The sequence below is a fragment of the Scomber japonicus genome, chromosome 19 (genome assembly GCF_027409825.1).
Source record: "Scomber japonicus isolate fScoJap1 chromosome 19, fScoJap1.pri, whole genome shotgun sequence".
NCBI lineage: Eukaryota > Metazoa > Chordata > Actinopteri > Scombriformes > Scombridae > Scomber > Scomber japonicus.
Window position 1 is genome coordinate 13,338,444 of NC_070596.1, and position 26,627 is coordinate 13,365,070.

At 37.0% G+C, this 26,627-nt stretch overlaps 1 protein-coding gene across 1 annotated transcript in view; it reads right to left on the reverse strand.

Annotated features, from left to right (window-relative positions):
- Positions 1 to 13,945: 13,945 nt before the first annotated feature.
- nsmfa (NMDA receptor synaptonuclear signaling and neuronal migration factor a) overlaps positions 13,946 to 26,627 on the reverse strand; it is a 39,516-nt gene continuing 26,834 nt past the window's right edge. The window contains 8 exon segments of the mRNA XM_053340442.1: positions 13,946 to 14,043; positions 14,972 to 15,047; positions 19,285 to 19,387; positions 20,046 to 20,125; positions 20,317 to 20,387; positions 21,377 to 21,410; positions 21,502 to 21,585; positions 22,014 to 22,147. Of these exon segments, the coding sequence (XP_053196417.1) occupies positions 13,946 to 14,043; positions 14,972 to 15,047; positions 19,285 to 19,387; positions 20,046 to 20,125; positions 20,317 to 20,387; positions 21,377 to 21,410; positions 21,502 to 21,585; positions 22,014 to 22,147 (680 nt within the window).

A 26,627-nucleotide genomic window follows, 5' to 3' on the forward strand; every position in this document is an offset into this window, starting at 1 on the left:
GACAATGGTGGTGGTGCATGTGGAGGGGTGGTTGCGCAGTCTCCACCATTGCCTCGACATTCTCTTTAGTAGAACAGGTTTCTTGACGATGATTGTCTGGTTCACTCTGCGTCTGAGTGACAGTGCCCAGTTTTGTAACATAATCTCGAGTGAAGAGTCTGTACAGTTTTCCTCGAAATGTAAAAAAGGGGAGTGATAAAATGTTTACTTCATTGAATGCATGTGTTTACTTTCCCAGTGGAAACACTGTATAAGCTATTTAAACATCTGCATGCTCATAGACAGATCTGTTTGATGCAATTTTACTTTTTTCAGTCTTGAACCACTGGCATTTTTATTAAGTCTCCCATTTAATATTACAATAGAAACCTTTAAAACAGTCGATATGGTGATTTGTGAACAATCATACAACTCATTACTGCATACAAGATAGCATAGAAAAAAATTGGGATTTAATTATTTTGCAACGCTAGTGCTTCTGGTGAATCCTTGTTAAGTGAACAATAATATAATTTTATGTGTGCGTTATAATAAATTCACAAATTCATTACAATTGTTATAATGGAGGTACTGATCTACTAAATGCGTATATAATGAAAACAGAAAGTCTTGGTGCAAAATTATTCTGTAGCCATCGGCCAGTGCTTAAAATAGTTTAATTTTTTTGTTTTTCTTATTGTATGAAGTGCAAATCGACAAACAAGATTATGTGTCGCGATTATGAGGAATTTGTTTTAAATGTCAGGGTTTTTTTTCCCCTTCTCAGAGTGTATGTTCATATGTAGACTGAAAACAGAAAATGATGACTATTGAACCTCAAATTGAAAAAATTGTGAATGTTCTTATTTGTTTTACTTGTTTTTTTTATTGTTATTGTTGAGGCACTGATGTTCTTTTAAAACCGCACATTTTAAACACACCAAAAACTTAATGATGTGTAATTTTGTAAAGTATAGGAATTTTAAAGAAAACAAACCTTTAATCTCTTTGTCCATTGTTGAACTATTAGAGCTGGCTACCGAAGTAAGGTTGATGATGGAAGCATAGTGCAGCTGCAGACTTTTTTGTACAAATCTATGCATGACATATCTGTAGGAGTGTTGAAATGAAAGAAACGTGTCATCTTTCGAGAGGAATAGGCCACTCTGCAAATATTTCTAATGAGTTATAAAGTACTTTAGCTTTTGTATTTGTTCTAGTGTCTCGTTTTAAATAAGATCCCAAAGCAGATTAGCATTTTACCTCTTTTGTTCCTTTTGTTTACCCTTCATTTGTTTTCTTCCATGTTCTCACAGATGTTAGTATAAATATAGATATAGTTACAGGATGTGTCTCTGGTTAACATAGAATAGTGACACAATATTGATTATAACATGTAATGCTTCCACACACTAAGTACTTCAGCACTTAAGTGTTGAATGTATGAGAAAGAGACTTTTTTTATGAGAAAGGGACTTTTTTTACTTACTACTTGCATGTCACTCTGAATTTTACATACTGTACGTCTGTTTTTTTAAGACTAGTACTATGCATATTTGTGTTTTTCTTTATATAGTGAAATGGTACACCCTGTCAGATTGTCACATACAGTTTGCACACTCAGTGGCTGGATGATGAGGGCTGTATGTGTTTGACTTTCTAATTTATTTTTGCTTGCCCACTGTGTTTTTTTAATTTTTTTTTCTTTCTAAAAGATGTAATTCAGTTGTGCTGTGCAGGGTAGAGCACAGCATTTATACAGACCCTCTGGCTTTAGTTTCCATGAAATTATTGTAATTTACTTTTGAAGGATATTTCCTTTCTTTAAAAACTCAATGATAAAAGCCAATAATATTCTAATATCCCATGATTTTAAACAGGGAATTAATGGCAGAAATGGCCTCAATGTGTGTTATACTGTAAAATGTTAAACATGCTTTTCACATATTCGTGACATATTTCGCATTCTGGCATACTGTAAGTTGCTATAGACTAATTGTTATTTAAGTTGAAGTAAAAATCTAACAAACAATAACATACTTCCCCTTTAGTGTGAGTATTTTGCCCTCTGTGACCAACAAGGATGAAATGAAGGACAGTTTGTATCTGATGGCAGGGTGACAGTGCAAGCCACAGAAATGCTGTATGATAAATATTTTATACTTACAATATTTAAACTGGTTTGTTTCAAAACAGTCTTTGTCCATTCTTTTCAGGAGGACCATGCTAAGTGATTAAGCTTTATTGTTCACATGATTTTGCATTGCATAGTGTAATTTATTTTTATTAAGAGCTTTTTGGGGCTCTTTTCCTCTTAATGCATGCCAATTTACTGAACACATACCACTGTATTGTCATAGCATGAGAGGTCCCTGAAGACAAAGTGGGACCTTTAAATGAATTATTCTATACATAATGTATCTAGCTCATCATTTGAATAAAATATTATTGCCTTTCTTTAATGCTTTTGGTCTGCATGTTTTTATAGTCAGAGCTTTGTGTCTACAGTTACAGAAAAAGACCACTAGTGAGTGCTGTGCACCATAAGATCTCTGAACAGGCTGCTCTTGAGAGCATCAACATCACATTTTGTTACTTTATTGTACAGCAGGAATTTATCATTTTCTACATCTGCCACATATTTCAACAATTACAGATATAATGCTCTTAAAATGTCTTCTGTTTTCCACTGTTTGTAGAACATTTCCCACTTTGAAACATTTATGCATGACATGCATAACTGATTTGAAAAGGTATGTTGTGCTTTTTATTTTAGTTGTATTCATGTTTTATTTAGCATAACTTAAGTTTGAGCTAAGCTAATACTCTGATACTACTGATAAGTCAATCAGTCATTTGCCAACTATTACATTTTATCAGCAGTTACTGTCAACTATTTAAAAATGGTTTGGAGTCACTATTTAGAAAAAAAGGCCAAATTATCTTGATTCCACCTTCTTAAATGTGAATATTTTCTAGTTGGGACAAATAAAGACATTTGAGGATGTGTTGTGAGCTTTAGAAAACATTGATCAACATTTTTCACCAAATAAAGAAAAAAAGGTTTGATCTTATCGTGTTCTAATAAAGGAGAAAGGCTGTTGAAATGCTGATTAAAGGTCACTTACCCAGACATGCTTTGGGAGTGTGGGGGCATGAAATGTTTGAAAATCTGCTTGAAAAAACCAGAACAAAACAGTCCATATTACCAATTTTTATGTAGAAAATATTTCTGTATGAAAAGGACATTGCAAATCTGTCATTCATATAAAAATAATAAAGATGTTAATACATCAATATAGGGCCTGGGTTATGCCCAGCGAGTAAGCTCTCTTTTTCAATGACAACCTGATTATAATACAAATATAAAATAAGTTCACCTCTGATGTTGCACTGAAGCTTAGTAAGAACATAACATTATTTTACTTCAACCCTCATGGCCTTTGTGTTGCCTTAGTTCCACACTGACATATTTTAAAATATGTCAATTTAAGAGAATTTGGCCTTCAGCCTCCAAACATCAGTGTTGGTTTCACACATCTTGAGAGAAACACTGACCTCTTGTGCCTATTATATGACATTACAGTTAATCTGCCCATGTGAGAATACTCAGATTGAAATGACTGGTAAATCTCTGGTTCTCAATTCATTTGAAAGCTTTCATGTTCCTTTATTATGTTAATATCATCTTGATAAAAAAACAGAAAAAACAGGGCAAAATCATGTCTGTGTGACTGCACTGTTAACACATTTTGAACGCTGATACTGAAATCCAAATGGAAACACCATTATCAGGATCAAAAATTGAGCTAAAAAAGAAACATATAAATGAACATAAAAATAGCATGCAAGGGCCAGTTTGTAACTGGACAGATCTCTGGGGCTGAAACCTGCAACAAATAAGGCTCACTATATAAGATCAAGTGTAAACGCAGTTCAGAGGCTATTTCAGGTGCTGAACTGGTATGTTATGCCCCCCCCCCCCGCTGGAGATCATAAGGGAGCCTAATGCCCCACATCAGCAAATGAGAAGTGCTGATTGTGAAGGATCTGAGCCTTCACTCATCACTCTGAGTTAATTGTTTACCTGCTGGAGGCTGCCAGAGGTATGAAAAGAACAATAAATAAAACAAAGGGCTTACTCAGCATTCTGTAAAACTGCATGCTTCTGCAGGTGAGATTTTTTTGTTTTGTTTTGTGGTATCCCTTTTTTCTATTAACAGCCTTTTCCCTTCTTCAGTATTTGTACTCTGCTCATTAAAGTTGGTTGCAATCTCTGGCTTCCAAAGAGAGAGATCATACCACCAAAGGTTTGTGGAGACAAAGATACACAATGAAGTTTAAAAGAACCTTTCAATTAGTAGCAGAGTGAAACAAACTGATGTTACTGCCAATTCTGTACTTGGAGATTTTGAAGGACTATGTGAATTATGCTACCAAAAAAAGCCTTTAAAGTGAGAAAGAACTCAAATGAGACTTGAAAATAGCTATATAAGGGGTATAGAGTATATTTTTTGTATTTCTATAGCAAAATAAGACTCAAATCAACATAATTTTAATAAATAAATCATTTCACAAAATAGTTATTCATTAAAAAATCATTATATAACTCCACAGATAATCCATCTGCCATATGATGTGGAAGATGTTGAATCCCTTAGGGTTGAGTTGGAGGACACTACGGTTTGTGTGGTTGTTGGCAGATCGAATGTCAGCTTTGAAGATGGAAACATGGAGACTTTACAAAAGGAATGACCAACATATACTTACTATATTAGTACCAGATAGGGAATTCTTTCGGCTTGGCTAAATCATATTTGAAATATTAAATCTTATCCATTATGGGGATGTGATTTACAATAGTAGAACACAATCTTGATTGAGATGAACTGCACAATATTTAGGTCCCTGAATTCAGACCATGTGGTTCTTCTAAATGGAGGTCAGTCATGTTGTGGGGTTTGGTATTCTGGAAATGTTAATCACATATTTGAAGGATGTGAACAATGCCTGTAATATTAAAAACACCCTTTGCAATTAGTCATATGCGTATTAATATGCGGCCTTGCTGAACTGTAAATGAGCTGCTGTGAAACTTGTTTTCCCTGCTTTTCAATTGACCTGTGTGTTGACCCCTCGCTGACCACAGGCTGAGTTCATTTCATCACCTGTCATGTTAAATGAAAATATCAGCAGGAAGCACAGAGACTCAGACCACCTTCAGAATAATTGTAGTGTCATTTCTAGACCTCTACTCATCTAAGACTGAATTTAGTTCTGCTAATATTTTTCAGTAGAGTAGTTCTGTCAGTAGAAATTAGTTTACATAGGCAAGTACTTATAGTAAATTATGCACTGACATTTTCTCAGGAGATGTAGCCTGTATTGCCTGATGTAGTGTCTCCATTTATTTCTTTTGTCCAGTGCTGAGTACATTTAATACTGCACTTAAGTACAATTTTGAGGTACTTTATTTGAGTAGGGCCTATTTTTATTTCATGATACTTGTGCTCTCTCCACTACATTTATGGGACAACTTTAGTTACTTTTCAAATAAAGATTTCACACAATGGATAATATAGCAAGCTTTTGAAATACAACTTATTGTTAAAGATAAAAGTACTACTTTCCAACCTTTTTGGCTTTTGATGTTTAACAAAAAGCAGTGTGTAGTTACATTTCAGAGCCTGAGTTGTTAACAGCTCAACCAAAGAGTGATTTTCCTTCTAAAGTTTCATTTCTAAAAAAAAAAAAATAAATAAATAAAAATCTGAATTTCATCAAAATCATCAAAAATTAAAGGTTTCATAAAAAGTCCAAAAACTGAAAACAGATTTTTGTAACAGGACTTCATTTTATTTTTTCTCTCTCTCTCTGTCATCTCATTGTGCCTCAGATTTTATCTGTTGACCCTTTGGAGGAGCCCCACCCCTAGATTGGAAACCAATGGATTTAACCAAAGTCCTTCTAAGGCTTATTATAATGTCTCTGATTTAACTAGCTAATTGTAAACTAGTTGAAACTGTAGCTCCACCTCCAGCAGATACAACAATAACATGCTGTTTACGCACTGATGCTTCAGTATAATCTAATGATGTCATATATAATAATATATCAGAGGGACCAAACCTCCACTTTTACTGCTATACTTTAGCTACATTTTACTTGTATTTTTATTTTTTTTACTTGTAATGCAGTATTTTTTACATTGTTAGTACTTTACTTCCACATTGTAAAATGTCAAATGGGTACTTGAATTTAGACCATGTGGAGTTTTTTCTACATGGACTTCTGGGCTGGTTTATGTTAATCTTCTTGGCTTCAGTATTCTGAAAAGTCACATCGACATCACATAATAGTATAATATATAGGCTACAGAATAGTTGAACAGCCTGAACAAGCCTGCGCGCTTTTTTCAGGCAAGAAACCTTCACTAACACTTTCACACGTGACACACTCATCTCAGCCCCCTAACAATATCAAACGCACCCTTCGTTTGGGCGGGCTATTTCAACGTACGTTACCCTGCTTACCCCTTTGGTCTGATTTGGGCATGTTAGCAAAGTCCGAGTTAGCTAACTGTGCTTTGGCATCGCTAGAAAAACACTTGCTGCTAATACTCATAATATTGCAGTGCAGTTAATACTTAAACTAGCTTTCCTATGGACAGTCATATTTTCCCCACTGTCATTGACTCGTTTTGGACGGCTCCTGCTGAAGAGTTAGCTTTTTATGCTAATTTCAATTTGCTACAGTAAGTTGGCGAGCAAGTTGACTTATTGGTTGGCATGTTTTGTTGGCCTGTCTGTGCTGGGCTGGTTGGCTGGTCGGCTGGTTTTACTACCATATGCTTGTTTGGCAATGTTTTGTCTGCTTTCTAATAATTTCTACTTTTATATGCTGCTGTCTTAAAGCTGTGTAGAACATTTGCAATTGTTATTATTGTAAATTATGACTTCTTGTTGTGGCTTAGCCTGTTTTGTGGTGGTTGTTAAGCAGCTGTGTTATCATGTTTTATGTTGTTGGTTTGCATTGGTGTGAATTATGAAAATGAATGTGTATGTTTCATTATTGTTTGGATGTTGGCTGGTTTTATGGCATGTTCCCCCCCTTGATTGTTGCCTTCTTGATGTCAAGGATTCACACAAGTCATCATGGCTTCAAGGGAAATTCAGCATTTCTCTCATCCAGGCTACAGGTAATCGAATACATGATCTATGCTTTTTTTTATGCTGCTATTATACTCATCTGCACTCATTGCCAATGTTATATACAGCTGCTTATCACATTGCATAACGTTTCACAAGAGGAAACTGTCTGCTCCAAGCCATAAATTCTTGTGGTTTTAATGGTCAATAATTATCTGATGTGTCTTCGCCTGCTGCATATCAGATAAATTTATGCATCTAGTATATTGCAGTGTGGTTAAACATGCTTTATTGGTGAATGGGCCCACACCACATTGGAGCTGTCAGACCACATATATTAGATTGCTCTGTTATCTTATGGTGTCAGGGAATTCATTCATGCTACTCTCTAAGCTCTGACATGAGTACAGTATATACTTGTGGGACTCACTTGGTCACTGCTGTATTTATGTGAATACTCGGCTCCTTGAAATTTCCATTTTTGCCATTTTTTACTTGTCATTAACCCCCCACTAGGAGTCATGTTTGCCCCAAGTGTTATATTATCTGTCTGTTTTAGTAGTGCATTTACTTTATGGAGTTTATGTGGAACATTTAAGCACTTGTCAAATGAAAGTAACACATGCACTTTTCTTCTTCTACTGTATGTACACCTGTGATTTTACCTGACTCACTTCTGAACATAGTTAAGAAACATAATAAATCAAATACTACACTGCTAGATAAAGAATTACACGGGGCAGTGTGATGACATCATTTAGGATATTGTTAAAGAACTACTTACTTACTTATTTCAGACAAGCTAGATATCAAATTTATATGTTTTAAGTCATTACTTTCCTGGTGTATAGCTGCTCATCACATAATTGCTTCGCTGCTTAACAAGTTATGAATGAATGAACTAACCCTAACCAGGCTGCAGTCAGGGGCTTCTCCATGCTAAAGGACAGTATTGTGAACAATGAAGTCAAAGCGCGCTCTGCTGGACAAACTACGTAAAGACACCATGTCTAAATCACCCTAAGCATCAATTTCTGCATAAAAGGTTTTCATATTGGCGCATATCGGAAAACTTGTACACCGATACTGTTATGAATATATTTTAAATGGAACAGAATGACAAATGTATGATAAATCCTTTGTTTTCTCTTCTTTAGATCCTGCGCATTACTTTCCCTTTCTTTGAAAATAACCCACAAGAACTCTACAGCTCCCCCAATTCTCTGTATTTCTGGTTTTGCTCTGACCACTCCACCATCAGCAGTCGTTTCACAGTTGTTTGGCAATCTCAGCATCCAGGGCATTTAATCTATTCTGGTTTGGTTAGGGAGATATCATTGGCTCCTCCAGTTTACATGTCAAAGTGTCCCGATGGCTGTGCCAGTAGTGTATTAATGTTAGTTCCCCCCTGATGAGTAGGTTGGCACTCAGTGTGGCAGCCTCTGCCACCGGTGGGTGAATGTGACTTGTAGTGTAAAAGCACTTTGAGTAGTCAGAAGACTAGAAAAGCACCAGATAAATTGGAAGCAGAGAGTGAGAACACTTCTCACTCCATTTACATATAAAATACATGATGTGTTTCCCCACTCCTCATTTCAAACTCTCCTCTTCTTACCATCATTCTCGATTCTGCAAGTCCTTTGCATTTATGTCTACAGGAGAGAGTCACACTCAGGTGTGTGTGTGTGTGTGTGTGTGGTTTCCCAAGCTTTTCATTTGACCTTTGTATTGACTCCTTGCTGACCACAGGCTGAGTTCATTTCATCACCTGCCATTATGAAATGAAAATATGAGCAGGAAGCACAGAGACTCAAACTGCCTTCACAATGAATGTAGTGTAGTTTCTAAAGCTCTCATCTCTGATTGGCTTCTGTTCTTCAGTTCTTTTCTTCTTAAAAATATTTATTTAAACTGTTAAATATGTTGTGATTTCAGTAGATTATGTACTGAAATCAACTCAGTAGACCTATTGTTTGTACATTCATCATCAGACTAGAGTGGCATGGTTTGGTTGATTTATCGATTGATAAAAAAATAATTGGCAACTACTTTGATAATTAAAAAATGTAAATCTTTCCAAGAAAAGATGACCCTAACTTAACTGGTTTTAGCTTCTCAAAGTTGAGGATTTGATGCTGTTCTGTGTCATGCATGATTGTAAACTGAATAACTGGATATTGGACAATTTGAAGACATCTCCGTCTCAAAGAAAGTAAAATGGCATTGTCACTATTTTCTGACATTAAGATACATACAAAAAAATCAAACATAATGGGCAGATGAATCAATAATAATAAAAAAGTAATTACATCACCATATAAAACTATGGCTGCAACTAATGACTATTTTTGTTATCAACTAATCTGTCAAATACTCAATTAATCGATTACCTTTTGGTCTATCAATTTCTTTTTAAATGTTGACGTAGCTGCAACCTCAAATTTGAAGTAGAGTAGTTTTGACCCAACCAAAGATCAGAGAAGAATTAAGAAAACAGAAAATATATATATATTTTTTTTTATTTAAAAAAAGACAAAATGATTAATCAAATGTCAAAATAGTTGGTGAATTAATTTTCTTTTGAGTGTCTAATCAATTTATCATATAATTGTCTCAATTCAACTCTAAACCACACCAACAAAGTGTGGGAAAAAAACAGTTACAACTGAAGAATAATGGCAGTAATTTAGAAGCTTGAGTTTGACACATCCTTGACAGAAACATGCATCTTTGTGGACAGTTTTCTCTTTTTTTTCAGCTTTTGACAAAATTACCTCACAACTCTCAAGGTGTGGACCCGTGTTCAGCCCCATCATGAGTCATGTGATACAGAGAAGATGCGAAGGACTGACAGTTTCATCTTCACTCTGTTGGATAACTGGGTAGGTGAAAGTCACTGAAATGAGCTTAAACATTATTATTTCTCTGCAGTCACATCAAACTACACTTTTCAATCCCCCGTGTCTTTTAAGCTTAAGTGTGTTTTTCACACATTTTCATCTAACAAAAGCTCAGAGTTCTGGCTGTTCAACTTACTCTGGGCTCTCCTCTAATTTGTTACAGAGTAAAAGTCATTTAATCTTGTCCCCAATTCTTGTTTTCCAAGTTTGTCAATTGAAATAAGGCAAAAAATGGCAACATACTGAAAGAGACAAAAGGACATGTTTGCATCTTTTTAATTAGATTTCCGGTGAAATTTAGGTTTTTTTTGCTGAAGAAGAAAACAAAGAAGCTCTCTCAAACTCCTGAGTCAGAGTGCTCTTTACATCATGGTCAGTTTAGCCTAATTTATTCAAACAGAACATTAATTACCAGGCATTTCTTTACAGCCTCTGTTTTGCTATGGCACAAGAACAACACTTCCTGAATCGATTTGAATCCCTCTCATCTCTGCTTTGCTTTAAATTAACCAGTGTCCATGTTTCTGATATGAAAGCATTTAAAATTCAGAAAAATATTCCATTAAACCTAGCAGCTGGTGAGGGCAACGTCTTTGAGGATTCGATAATGTGACAGATTGAACGCTGCTGAATTTTGAATCTGTAGTGAAAACATGTGCTGTGTGACTCAGGCTGGGAGAGCACTTGTCTGTGCCAGACAAACTGTAGACCAGCACTGCAAAGTCAGAGAGAGGGCACACACAAATCAAAACAAATACTGTTCTGCCAGTCAAGAGATAAAGAGCACTCCAGTGAGACAAAAACATTCTGCACGTAATGCACCAAATATCAACACATCCGCACAATTGATGACAAATGGAAACATATTTATCATACACAGATGGAGACAATCTTTGCCTGTGTGTTTGTGGTGTGTGTTATGCTGAGATCTACTAAATAACTCAAATCTTTTTTCTCCATCTGCTCTGTAAACGTCCTGCTAAGCAAACAGTCAATAGCAGGTTTGAAATAACTCTCACTGCCACATTTGAAAAGCTGGAGGATTGCAAGTGTGACATTTGAGAATAGCGTAAGGAGAAAGTGCCGTTTTCAGCCAAAGCAACCAATTTGTAAGATCATTTGACAAGATGGTACCATTTACAGTATAATCCCCTCATCAAGAAAGACGCTTTTAGGTTAATTGCTCTCAAAACTATGGATATATAAAAACTAATATTGGCACAAAAAATCTCAGTACTCTCACCTTGTTTCTTAAGTCCTTAGGTTTTCAACTTAAGAAGTAAAATAGCAAGCTAAAGACAGAGGTTTGAGAGTATTTATAGTTCTGTATTTATAACTTGACAAACGTGATTTATCTGTTCTGTTGACTACAGTTGAAAAAACAGATGGTTGATATTTATTGTCAAAGAGGTATACTCTATTGATTTACTACCGTACTTCCATAAAGTTGAGAAGCTTGTCAGAGATGGATTCAATTACAGTCAAAGTCATAACAGCAGAAGCCAAGATATCCTGACTTTGTGCCTCGCATGAGTCGATCCGTGAAAATCCTGTTTCCTTCACTTCTCGTAATACAACTTGATATCGTCTTTCATTATACCTTTACCGCCTGGTAAGCACCCACATCTTTGTAAAGCAGCTTTTCTGTTAGGGGTTTGCAGTCTGAAGCTGAGATAACCCTGATGATATCATCAGGTCATACATCAAGGATGAAGTGACCTTCATTTGTAAAAATCCCCCTTTATTTACTGATTTCTTAAAGGGGATATATCATGATTTTTGTGATTTTCTGTCTTTTATATACTGTTATGATGTTGGATGTCTATGTTAAACATGTCCAAAGTTTCAAAACATACTTCCCCATCAAACTGACATCAGATTATTCATGCCTGCCCACAAATGTCTGTCTTTTCTATAGTGTTTATTGCTATATAAGGTTGTTCCATGGGTTGTTTGCGCTATCCACTCAAATATTTTGAATCAGATTTGTGCTTGAACATGTATGGGTGTATTTGAGAAGTTGACATTGTGTGTAACTAACAAGAAAAATAAATGAAATATGCTATAGTTTGTTAAAGTAGCCTCCAGAGCTGGCTGAGGGGCAGCTTCCAGGAGCTAGCCAACCAGAAAAGAGTAGGTTCATTGGAGGGTGGGGCTGAGACAATAGGTAATACAGCATGTTCTAGATGGAGGCTGAACTGAGGGCCATTATAAGATGAATTAGGAATATTTTTAACTGTATATCATAGAAAGAAGTTCCAGTACAATTCCAAAATATAACTATGGACCTGGAAACATGAAAGACAAATCCTCTTTTTAAAATTTCCTCTGGTCCCAGCCCTTCTGTTTTGTGTGTGTGTGCACTGTGCATTATTTTAATTTTCTGTCCAGCAGTAGACTCAGCTTTTGCTCTCCACATTTGACCATCCTTAGGATGTTTGAGACAGCCCAGGTCACTCGGTTGGGGCGACTGTCTCAGACGCAGACGTACACTTAGCGCATATTTGTGGCCTTTTAACTAGCTGACACCTGGCAGGGGCAGCAGATGGCTGTTAACAGCTTAAAGTCCTGGCGGATCTGTTTAATTCAGAGAGCTCCGTCCTCATACTGGATCACAGCCCAGTGAAGTGAGAGGTGGCGGAAGCTCGTTTGGCTGCCATTAAGAGAAGCCAAGAGTGTTTGGCAGATAGCAAGAGCAGCCGGCCCTGTTGACAGGTAGCCTGGACCTTCTGCGAGAGAGCAGGATGGATCAATAGGGCAACTCTTACATTACTGGGGCAGGAGCACTTGGATGGCTGTTACATCCCTCTAGACATCATGAATTATACTAGGCTGTCTTTGTGTACGAGAGATATGTGACAGAAAGTGAGAAATGGTAGATATGAAAGTCATGAACAATTATTTTTGCTTTAACTGAGGAGCAGAAAAAAATACACACATCTGCATGTTTTCTTTTTTGCATGGAAGCAGCTGCACTCGCACATACATACACACACACACACATATATCAGCACATTGTACTTTTTTTTCTTTTCTTTTTTTTTTTTAACCAAAACATGAAGCTGAATTCCTCAAAGATACATTCTCGTAAGAGATAATACATTCATTCCAAGCGATGATGGTGATGAAGATTACAATATTTTGATAGAATAGACGAACAGATTAATTACTTCATGGCTAAAACCTGAGTTATTCCAAATATGTCCATATGAAACTGCACAAAAATGCACATCAAAAATAAATGATGCATCATTATTCTCATATAGAGTATTATTTGCATGACTAAAGCTATGCTAGATATTTATGTGATATATATGTATATATATACACACATCAACACATGGACTATTTATGTATATGTATGTCTCCGGGGTCTGAGATTATCTGAGAAGTCCGCTCAAAACAAAGAGCCACATTATGCCAGAATGACTTTCAGTCTTTTTTGTTTTTTTTCTGAAGCACTTCGGCCTCAAAAAAAGTCATTATAATAGACATGTAACTAAAATTGTGTTTTGTTTTTTACACGTTTAAATTTTCTCTTTTTGCTTTCCGACTCAAGAAGCAGAGCGAGTCGGCGACAATGACGTAGTCCACCTGCCTCTGCTTTTTCCTCATTTTCCTCTTTTATTTGTATTTTTTCTGCCCTTTTTTATTAGTCTTTGACCCTTACTCTGGGAGCGAGGAAGAGTAGAGGCACAGCATAGTAATAGTTGGTCTTCAGCCTCCTTGTCCTGCCATCATCCTTTTTCCTCCTGTCCCAGTCCTCTCCAGGACGAAAGCAGGTTTGACTGTTTTATATTGAGCAGACGGGTCTAGCACTACAGTTGAGCAATGTCTTGTCATTGGGTCAGTTATAACAGGTTCCTCGTAGCACTGGAGGGCTCTGCCACATTTATGATTATTGACTGGATTTCTTTGTCACAAAAAATCCTCATAGTCCAAGAGTTTGGAGTGCTGGCGTGTCTTCCAAAGTCGGTATAGGCGGAAGTCGAAGTACATCTCAATCATCTCTTTGCCTTGATTGGAAAATGAGATAGAAAAAGTTTGAATTACGCATTCAGTTCAAGTATAGATTATTTTCTTTGATCATGTTTTTTTTCTGTATCAAAAATAATAACAAAAATTTTGTATAGCGCCTTTCATGAAACCCAAGGTCGCTTCACAATAACAAGAACGCAGACAAAAACACATATTTAGCTGGCAAAAGCCTGCTGGAACAAGTGCCTTTTCAACATTGATTTAAAAGAGCCCAGAGTTGGTGCTTGGCGAATGTTTGGAGTGAGTGAGTTCCACTGTAAGCACACTGTAATTTCCATGCTCAGATATAGTAGAAAGCAATTATTTGAAAAACATTGGCATTGTATGGCTGCGATGATGTTGATTAATCAATTAGCGAATTGACAGAATCGCCAACTGTTTTGATAAGCAATTCATCATTTTGAGGCATTTCTTAAGAAAAATGTCCAGAAGTGGAAGTGTGGATCTGGGTGGAGCAGACAAGAGTTTTCAGTTGTTGCTGGAACAAGAGTAGCTTTTTGAGTTGAATAGAGAGAACTGTGTGTACCCACTTTCACAGTCACAGAGGAGTGGGTCTCAAGACCACTTTCTCCTCATCATTTGCATTAAAAACTAATTCACACTAAAACAAACACCATTATCAAAACCTCACCCACATGCAGAGGATAGAGAGTGGGAGAGTTTACAGGAGAGGAATGAAGATATTTGAGGTGAGAAAGAAACAGGAGGTGACAGACTGTTAAAATAAATTTGATTTTTTTAAATAAGGGAACAGCTGCTCGAGTAAATTCCTCCTCAGACATCAATGCTGGACATATGGGTTTGTGTGCGTCATTTCAGACATACTGGATTACTGCGTCCTGATATATGTGTGTTTATGTGTGTGTGTCCCTGCGTGTTTGTGTGTGTTTGTTTGTTCATACTCACCCTGTGCGGACAGCTCCAACGGTGACTCGAACTCAACAGAATAAGGCCTCATCAGATTCTTCAGTTTCTGAAACAGCTGTTGGGTTGAGATAAGAAAGCAAACACCAATTAATCCTACTTCACTTGGATATGCTCACAGCAGGGGAGCCTGCATCTTCAGACACAACACACACACACTCACAAATAGGGTTCGACATAACCGATGGCCTGATGGCCCAGGGCCAGTAAAACTTTATTCAATCAATCAATCAATCATTATTTATATAGCGCCAAATCACAACAAAAGTCATCTCAAGGCACTTTACACATGGAGCAGGTCTAAACCCTACTCATCAGGTTTAATTTCAGGGCAAGTTGACAGGCCAGTGACAGTCAATCATGGGTCTACAGTTTAGGACGTAGGGAAGAAATTTCTCTTCATTTGAACTGGTTAAAGGTAAAGTTAGGCTTTGCTGTCAGCTTCCTGACTTATTTTAAAAAAGAATAGAGGAAAAGAGAGAGAGGGCTTCGGTGGTCATGCGAGGAGAGGGAGCAATGGATTTGAGAACAAATCACTGAATGAGAGAAATGAAACATTATTTTCTTATTTTTCCGCGGCTGTTAAGTTCTAACGCACATTACAGTTCAACCCCATGGCTGTAGTGGGCAGGCGGCTTATGGAAGCAGACAGAAGGAGTTTGGAGTGAACACAAACAAACAGCATTAGTTATCATCTTTCTCTCGCTGTTCCATCTTAACGAGTACATTTCTGCAGATATCTTAGCATTGTCTCAGTTCTTTTCTCATGAGTTTATTATCATGGTCCCTTTGTACTCCAGACTCTCTGGCTTTACACAAAATATATACCAGTCATTTATTTATCCAATATGTACATATTATATTTTGCATATCCATATAATATGACATATCCGTACTTAAAGGTAAACAAAAGGAGAAAGGCGCTATAGATATGTAGTCTATTGACCATTTAAAACTCTGATCTACTGGTCAAATGACGAGTGAACACTGGAAACAATGACGGCTACGAATCTAGCTCATTACTGCCACAGAGACGTGTGCACATTCTTCTTGAGAAGATAAGGAGGAGAGTAAATGAGGCGTACAAGTTGCAAATGTGTTATGACCTTTCTGTCTTTTCATGAAACAACAGAACTTGTCAAAGGTTTACAGTAGGTCCTCTGGTGGGTAAATGAAAAAAGAAGGTTAGAGGGATTGCTAGCTTGTATTAATAGCCCTGTAAATGTTTTTTTCTAATAGCACAAGACATTAAGAGTCAAAGTCAGGCTATAAAAAATGTAGTGCTACACTGAACTTTTGTAATGAAAATGTCAAACATGATCAAGTTCCAGCTTTCAAATGTGAGAATTTACTGGTTTTCCTCATCATATTGTGGAATATGTTTGTATTTTGGAAGGTTGGTCAGACATAACTGTACTTTTCTCGCCTTACTAATGACACTGCTTTGATTTCTCTGTCACAGAAATCAAAGCCGAAGACGCCTTTTTTTTCATGTTATGTTAAAATGGAGGTGATTAAGAAAAAGCTGCTTTCATTCCTTGTGTGTTTGCAATCCTCTGGGGAAAAGGAAAAAAAAAGATAAAAGAAGATGGCTGGATGCCAGATTTGGAAGAGGGAGTGGCTGGGAGGAGATGCAGACTGTGTGGCTTGTCTGTAGTGTAGAGAGAGCTGGAGGCAAATAACAAATCTCCAGTAATGTGCTCCATGTTGGGTAGTTTTCTCTCTGTCCTGGGTGGCTGTGGTTGCCAAGATTGGTGCAGATTTTGTGCTGACAGAAAATCAAAATGTCCGTGAAAATTTTCTAGATCTCACACCGCCTCTCTGACCTGCTCACCTGCTGTTCTCCATCCTCCAGCCTTTTTCATTCTGTATCCTCCACACTGTGTTTGCAAACAACAGCTATTATATTTCCTCAGTGCTGCTCACTTTGGTAATGACAGGCAGCCAAGACAATATTTCAAAGGGCATTGCCACCTGTATTTTCCATCACATTCACTTTATAGAAAAAGCAAAAGATTTTCAGTTCTTCATTGTGATAACAGCATGGTAGATGCATTTCAATAAAAACCCATCAGAGACAATATTAGAATGAGAAATGACAGCAAAATTATATTTTTTATTGTGCTTATGGAGCCACATCCCTTTTGATAAAATAAGTTTTTTTTTTCTTACGTAACACTTCCTGAGTGATTTTATTAGTCATGAATTAACCATTATGTTTTTACTTTTCAAACAGAGAGGGGGTGGTTTAATTTACCTCTCAGTTGAATTCAACCCACTCTGCCATGGCTGCACGCTCATGTCAATATTTATAAGCTTGAATATACAACCCGATCACTTTTTATATCAGGGTTTAAGTTCCCAGAGGCACAGATGCACAAATATGTGCACGGTATATGAACAGCCATCAGGGTGTGAGTATCAGAGTATGTGGCTGAAGAGACTGTTGGTGTCTCACTCTCAAATCTGCATCTGTCGAGAAGCTTTGGCTCTGCAAGTGCTGTGACATTCAAAATCACTTCCTGGCTGTTGTGAATTTAAGTCCTCTTTGTTACTTTTGTGTTTACCAGTGTTTGTTTTATGCTGCCTGTTTACAATGGATTGAACAAGGATTTAAGCTGATTGCATTTAAAATGAGAAGCGGGTTGGGAGTGGTGATGTGTGTTTCTGGATGGAGGATGTTTTATATTTTATAGTAGTTGTCCAAGATGAAAATTACTAGCAGTAAGGTCACAGCTGGAAAAACTTCCACATCCCCTAGTCTGCAACTAAGGATTATTTTATTAGTGATTAATCTGATCTTATTTTCACAATAAATTAACAAATCAATTCAGAAAATGGTGCAAAAAAAGCACATCACAATATCCTGGAGTCAAAGTTGAATCCTTAAATGTCTTATTTTGTCCAACCAACAGTCCAAAACCCCCAAAATGTTAAGTTTAAAGTTTAATTAGACAAAGAAGAACAACAAATTCTAACAATTTATTTTACAGCCTTGAACCAGGAAATTACCAATTAAGTTGACAATTAATTTCTGTTAATCAATTTATTGTTGCACCTCTAACCAGAAAGTGCACATGTGTACACATTGATTTGTAAAGGTCCAAGTTAAGTTAATCCTGCTTTCTTACTGTACCTCCACTTCTGAACACTTCTTCAGATAAAGTGTAAAAATAATAGTTTGGGAACTTGGGACTTTGAAAAAAAGTCTTGGTTTCAGGCTCTGTTGAAACAAGTATGTGTGTATGTGTGTCTGTAGGGGTGGAGATATCAGTGATGTGCAGTCTGTTCTGAATACTGCCAGACTGTCCATCAACCCGGGGGAGATCCACTTTATGTAACAGAGCATTTTGGCAGACATGACTGGAACAAACAGTTAGGTCAGATAAACACATTGGCTGTAACTTCTGTGTGTGTGCTTCTGCATGTGTGTGTGTGTGTGTGCATGCGTCAATATGTCTGTGTGCTTGTTTTTTGTGTGTGTGTGTGTGTGTGTGTGTGTGTGTGTGTGTGTCAGGTAGAAAAAGGTGGAGCATCATTCAGCATATTTTTCCCTGCTTTATAAAGTAACATTACTCAGTATGAGATGATATGGTCTCACAGTTGGAGACAGAGAGAGGGGGGGCAAACAGCTAAGACGCTGATATGGTGATTATCAGACCAACGGAGATGGAAACACAGTGAGAATGAATATAAAAGCAGAGGGTAGCAAACAGGGAAATTGGCACCAAGGGAGGTAGAGACAAAATTGGGCACATGTGAGCACCAGGAAGCGCTGACTGTAATGATAAGAGATGGGGAACCAAAACTCTCTATAAACCTTGGGCATCCTAATTTACTCAGTTTGTGTGGCACATAAATCGTAGGATGTAATTCAGCAGTGACCTTGTTATAAATTATGGTGGAATTATATCTGTGCAGCATGGTGTACAGTCACCCCGCTGTAGGTGCCTTTTGATGTAGGAATTGATTGAATGTTCAATGTTCAATTTCAGCCGTTGATAGCACCACCACCAAAAACGTGTCACACATATCATACTTTAATAATATAGCTCAAAGTAATGGCGTTTGCATTCTTTTATGTACTTTCTGGTCGAGAGCGATTAGAGAAGGTTTGCCTTGTATTATTTATAGCTGAATAGTTTACCCTCTTTCATTCCCTGTGATAATAGAGGTGATTGCAGTGTCCAGATGGCTTACTTTGTTAGTTGTTACTGAAAATGATTTTCGACTTTTCAAGGTTTTCTGTTTAAGTGTGTCTCTGTGTGCATTAGTGTCTGTACAGTCTACAGTACCTTCTCTCCATTGGGGTTGCCCAGGACGTAACATCCCATTATGTGGATGAGGTTGGGTTCTGGGTTGACTTTACTCATGAAGCGGCTGAGCCTCCTCCAGAACCTGAACAAACACAAAGGCAGCAGTTACATGAACCAGCTTTCTTCCTTCAAAATATAATATATGTATATATAACTTTTATACTAGTACTAGAATCATGGAACAGAAGGTGAGCCTTGAAAACATAACCTTAAACATCACCTATTCAAAGATGACTAAGTGAGAGAGATGCATCACTCAGAAAAGTAGTACCGCTCACTCCCAGTGGGAGAGCATTCACAGGAAGAGTACACATATGTTAAGAATAGATTAAAGAACATCTACATGACAAATTAGTTTCATGGTGTGTGTGATCCTTTCAACACGTAATTAAAAGGTGTAAAGCACAATTTTCAAATGAAATTAGATTTCTATTCATTTCATCCCTTATTCTGATTGTTTGAATAAAAGGTTCAGTGAAAATGCAGCTTAAGTATCTTCATGATTATTTTTGTTTCACCTTAAAAAAACATGAGGGTTAGCTAGGTTAGCAAATGAAATTGTTTCTGCTTGTTCTCCGTCACATTTTCCATGTTTTTGAAAAGCATCACTTGCTAATATTGTAAAGTTCATGTACAAGTACATGTAAAGTCGTTATGATATTTGACAGTGCGAAGCTGTATGGAATATAATCTAATGTTCATTAAACAGAGATTGTCCCAGTAGTGTAGCAGTAACTCACTGGCTCATGTCCTCCTCCTTTTCCACCTTAGCAAAGGTCGCCACTTTGTTCTTCAGTAGGTACAGATGACCTGGACCTCCCTATGACACACACACACACACAAACCAAATGTAGATTCATGTAATGCCTCCTCCCATTTTCACACTTTATCCTAGATGCGTTCATGCAGTACCACTCATTGTTAGAGTATTTCAGAGGGGTAGGAGGGTTAACAAGGACACCCTATAAGGAATACAGTATTAGTTCATATTTTTGTCTCCTAGTCCCTCACCTGACAAAAGATGAGCATCCTCCAGAACTTGCACCCTCTCCTGTAAGCTGTGAGCTTCTTCTCTATTTCCTCTGTGAGAGAGAAGAAGGGTGAGTTTGATGTGAACAATGCGGATCAAGAGATTAAAAAAGGGAAAGGAATATGAAAAGTAAAAAACGGATCGAGACAGGGAGAAATGTGAGCACAAAGGAGCATCTCTGGAGGGTGAGTCTAACTACAGGAGTAATAATAGACAGCAGAGACGCTAATAGAAGATGATGTTGTAAATTAAATTCACCAGTCTGAACTTGAGGCAGCATGAAATGTCATGGCAAAATAAAACGGACACTAAAATGGAAACCTGAAATCTGTTAGTGTAAATTATTCATCTCCATTCTTCCAATGACTCTGCGTGAGCATTGTGCCATGCAGAGTTCATTAACTGGGAAACTCTTGGGACCATTTATTAAGTGCTTCTAGTATGAGCAACAGGATTTTTTTATTTAATTTTTTTAGAAAATACAGAAACCAATTTGTTTTGGAAATATTGAATTACTTTTGGATTAGCCAGATGTACTTTTTGGGAGATTGGACTGCAGACGAGGTTTAGCCACTAGCTATTTTTCTGATCAATTAAGTTCCACAGTATGAGTCAGTATGAGTTCCAACTCCAATCTTCAGGTAAACTATTGCACACTCCAGATTAAAGGTGAGTTATTTTCTCTTGATATCATCTTTTAAATCTCATATAGACAGCATGTAAGGTACACTTTCAAATCTATGGCTGTATTTTAATAGTGATTGTTTCTTTTTACGTGTTACTTGTTTTACTAATGCCTTCTTTATGTGTTCACTGCCATGAGCTGAACACTAGTGTTGCATTTACTTACTTGAAACATTTTCAGTTGTTGCAATTTTAATTTTTCAGTATTTTTATCCTCCATTGATCATTTTCTAGTGTAATTTATTCATTGTTTTGTATAATGACTTATTGAGTAAGAATAAAATTTAACAAAGTTGAAAAACAGGTGAAAACTAACAAATACTGTAGAAAAATACACAGGAATAGTGCTATACTCACCCAAAATATCATCAAAAGTTGCGTGTTCATGGTCCTGCGTACAGAAGACATCCACATTAAAACATCATTTAATACAGTTAAATGTTACAGTGCATAATGTCTGTGTCTCAGTGTCATAGACTCACATAGAGTATAGGGATGATGGAGGGGTCATCCCTGCGGAGTATGGTGGGAACGTACTCTGCCTTGGGGACCTTAGAGGAGATCAGCTGAGACCAGAGGGAGAGGAAAGATTGATTTAGTAGGATGTGGGAAAAGGCCGAGGGAGGGAGGAGGGTTAAAAAATGGAGGGAATGGTAGTGTTTCATAGAAAAGAAGAAATTGTGAACACATACTGAGACCATCAGAAAAACAAAACATTACAATGATTAGCAGGACAATACACCAGCAAGGATTTATCATCACATCAAGCAGCATCTGTGCAGGTTAATCCAAGGTGGTGCTGTTTTAGATTTTACAAAATAAGATGATAATTGACTGAAGTTGATTGTTAATACTTTAATTAATTTAGTATTGATTGATTTTGTATTTCAAGGTCCCTGCTGAGTCTTGGCTCCTCATCCGGTGGCCCAATAATCAAAATACAGGCGTTGGGATTTGATTAAATAATCTGCAGATCATTATAATCATCTCTTACCATGATTTTGGGAGGTACAAAGTCGTCTCCCTCACAGGCCAGCCTCTCCATCTCTCTCTCCTCCTCCCAGTCTAGTCTAGTGTCATCGAGGCCACCGTCATCAAGAGTACCACAGGAAGCCTGCAGGTCTCCACCTAGAAGAAAGTATAATATACTGCTGAGAAAACTGACTCCAACTAATATGGTGTTTACAGAGGCGTAAGGGGTAGGAGGCAAGAAAGGTGACATAGAGAGAGAAAAACTGGGGGTGGAGAAAGGGTGTGACCATGAAGTAGAAAAAAAGTGTGTGCGGAGGAGGGGAAAAATGTTAATAATTGTGGTGACATAAGAAAATGACAGACGGAACAGGGAGAAGAAGAGACAGCTGGTAGAAGCAGAAAAAGAGTGATTGATAGTGAGTGTGGCAGCAGGATTTCAGGCATCAGCTAAACAAGAAGAGCTATGAAAACTTAACTGGGATCAGAGGGTGGCTATTTTAAGCAGGAAGGTGGTGCTTCTTTAACATCAATCATTATATTTAACACACTACATTTATCTATGAACATGTTATAAAAACTAAATAGTATCTGTTATAAAGGAACATTAGTGTTTTAAGTTGCATCACTCAAAAATCATGTATAATAATTAATGTTAGCTAACACTCTGTCTATCTTCATTCTAGTCCACTCTTGTGAACCATTTACCTCGGCCTTGATAGTTATTTTTTCAGCAATTGAATGCGCCTGTGGCTCACTATCAGTGGCAAAGCACAGCTGTTTAATTATTTCACACCTGGAGGAGGATTTAGTATCAAACTCATTTGTTCTATAGAAGCAACAATCATTCTAAGAGGTGCTATAAAACTTAGCATAAGAAGAGACTAAAGCTTATTCACAGCTAAGGTTTTGACTTAATATGGCAGAGTTAATATAATTAACTGCATGCTTACTTGTGCCTACTGGGACACTTAAATGGACTGGAGCCGTCATTAATGTGTTTCCTACTTTGAGACATCAAAATATCTGCTGTGAAACACATCTATAGTTGTTAATGCATTACCACAATGACTACAGAACCACTGAAGAACTAATTACGGAACCACCACAAGGTATACAGTGGAAAAACATCCAGTGGCATAAAGCCAAATCTGATCTGTACGTCAACTTGTCTGATATGTCGATTTTTGGATGAGAAAGCCTGTCTGCCCTCTTGTGATTCAACTGAGACATCTTAAATTATTTATTTGGCTGGAGAGTGGCAGTGTGGAGTGGACATAGTAAGATCATGGAGATAATGTTCATGTTGATACATGTATATTGTGTAATTCAGATTTTGCTTATTTATTTCATTTAATGTTCTTGTAACTGGTTTTAATCCTTGTTATGTTTCACACTTTTATAGTCAATTGTTATAATTGCTAGTATTGTTATTCCTGATTTGACTGTTAATAATCTTAAGTGCCGGTTCCCAATAGTTTAATTACAATGTTAGTCAAAAGATAGCAGGATGGTTCCATCATTATTACTTTATATGTGTTTGCCTTAATCTTTTTGTACAATAGATCTTTTAGCATGCTACAATAGGAAAAGCACAGGAGTGACTGGGACTCTTAAATAGAACAGAGCCATTGTTATTGTTATTAGTAGCACCTGTGATTTCCTGATGATAACTCAAAATTGAGAGGCTTATAGTCCAGAACACTATTCTTACTGTAAATGATGAGGTTACTATGAAGCCATTCTGCTGTAGAGAGATGCCGAAATATGTTTGTCATTTAGAAACTGAGTTGCTATAGTTTGTCCACCAGAAAGCAGTGACAAGTTTAATTAACTATTATAAAATACATGTTTTAAAATTTAAAAATGTTTAAATATTAAAAAATAAACGTTGGATATGTCATAAGCTGATTTAAAAAAATAACTCTCAAATATCTATGTTGGTATCAGCTGCAAAAATCTAGTATCAGTTGAGCTCTAGTTGAAAGACTTTGTCAAAATGCTTTTCTAACGATCTAATAACATCACTGTAGGTGTCTGGGGGGAAACTCTGCAGTTGAAAAGGAGAGAAAAGAGAAAATGACAAGCAAAATTGACAATTACGTTGCTCCTCCAGAGAACAACACCTTTTCTTCAGGAAAGAGGGACTATGTGGCATCAACCACACCATTACACTGTCGTCAACAGTTGATTTATCTTTCATCACACTCTGAACCACAGAAACATTGAAGATGGAGGTGGAGAAAAAACATAAAACCACAGATATTCCAACTTCAGACATCTATGTAGACAAACGGCACATGCAACCAGTGTATGTTGATTCATCCATTCAAAGCCTCTTAGAAACACTGAACACACACCTCACACACACATTGTCGCATTAACCTCTGTACCAGCGGACATACTCGGACTGAGACGCACACTCCGTTTTGGAAGACATACTCACAGAGAGAGAGACCATCACAAAGTTGAAGAAAGACCCACGGTCAGAGGGAGACAGATGGACAGGGTCAGAGTCAACAGCAGAGACAGTCAGTTTGTAAGTGTGATGGTGTGATTTATGTGCAAGTGTCCTGCAAGTTTAGTTGTGCTGGGAAAGCATGATGACAAAATTTCACCATTATGCAACAGATGTGTTGTATTTTGTCATATTTATTTGAGTCCTATTTGGTCTGTTGTTACAGGTTGCAGACAAAATGGTCTAAGTGTCCAACTTTCAAGTAACAAAATCATCATTTCAAGCACTGATAAAAAGGTAGGAAATATTAAGTTGCCTTCCTAAAATAGTTAAATTGTCAATATCACAATAGGAAAATAATAAAGTAGTTGGTTAGATAGTTAAACTTTTCAACAGATCTTTGAATACTTTTAAAGTGCTCTGTGAATAAAATGCATTATTACTATGGGATTAAAACGCTGACATAAATCGCGCACATGAATGAGACCCGTGCACGCATATTGTTTTTGCCAGCGCTTTCAGAGCACTATATTGTATCCTTCTTCTCTGCTCCCTCCAGTAATATTTTAGCTTGCAAGGAGAAAAACATGCTTGAGCACGCACAGAATACGCTCGTATGTCCCCTGCTCGCTTGCGTGGGTTTCTTTTAGTGGGCGGTTTTTGTTAGTAAGGGGGCGGGCCTGGGGGCAATATAATTGGTTGAGCGACTTCGCCAATTGGACAGCCACGTACGGCAACGCCACTAGGACAAACGGCACAAACCACACAGTCCTGAATGCCTGAATAACTTAGAATTGTGACATATTAATTAAATTGTCTTGACTTGAATGTCTGCAAAATGTCACACAGAAGAGTAATGTACTTCAATATGTTCGTCTGAGTGCTGTCTTTTGTTCCCTCCATCGTTGACATTATCTGATAAAATGATAATCATTTTTTGTAACTTGGATCCTGTTATACACATAGACTGTACATTTTTTATTTTTTGCCCCCAGGCCCGCCCCCTTAATGACAAAAACCGCCCACTAATGAAACCCACTCCAGCAAGCAGGGGAAAGTTTTAGTTAGTATGTTTGTCACATCTCTGTTCTCAGTTAATGCTTTCTGTGCTTGTTATGTGATTTTTAAACATGTTTTTTAAATACAGTACCAGTCAAAAGTTTGGACACATTTCCTTATTCAAAATAATGGGAAGGTGTGTCCAAACTTTTGACTCATACTTTACATGTTTTTATTTAATATGTTTAGTTTTTTTAATGATGGACCTTAATTAAGGCTGCAGATGATTTGGCTTCATTGCAGCTGTACTGCAAGTCAGCTCATGCTTATATATCAAAGTGTTGATTAGCAGACATATTTTTATGACTGAGTATGTTATGAAGACACTTTCGACTCCGTCTGAGCCACTTGTGTATGGAAATTAATTTATGACAAAAATAGAGAGCGAGCACAAAGAAAAACTTGAGCTGTCATCAATCAGCCAGTCAAGACCTGACGACACAAAGGGACAGGTTCCTAATTTATGATCACATGCTTGGGCATTGTTCAAAATGTACGCTCACAATTTTCTCTGCAGCTGTTTTGTCAGATGATAAGTACTTGAAAACATGAGAGGGCACTTCAACAATTTTTGATCAGCATTTTCAAAAGGACATATCTGGCTGATTATATTCCATTTACAGCACATTACTGTTTGTAGATAAAGGAGATCACAGTGGGAAGTAGTTCAATGTGTAGTAAGAGTATATTAGGATATACATGTAACAGATTCAGGTCAAATTTTACTTTTAAGTTTGCATGCTGGTATACAAAAGTACAAAACTTACCAAGCAGAAAACCTCAATGCTTGCTGTCATTTAAAATAAAACTTGCAGGCTTAAAGCCAAATATTTAACAAGATTGTCCTTGCATACTGTCTGAGTTTGTTCTATGCTCATGAATCTGTTCTTGATTTCAGTGCTAATTTGTTTTGCAAATTTAGTAGCACAAATATGGACATAATGTATGTCCATGTTCGAGTAGCAAAATTAGTAAATGGTTCGCTTACTTCAGAATTACTTCAGAAAAACTTCTTTCACGTTCATGTTTTGCGCACCATTCATGTCTATACACTGTGTGTGTGTGTGTGTGTGTGTGTGTGTGTGTGTGTGTGTGTGTGTGTGTGTGTATGTACGCATGAAT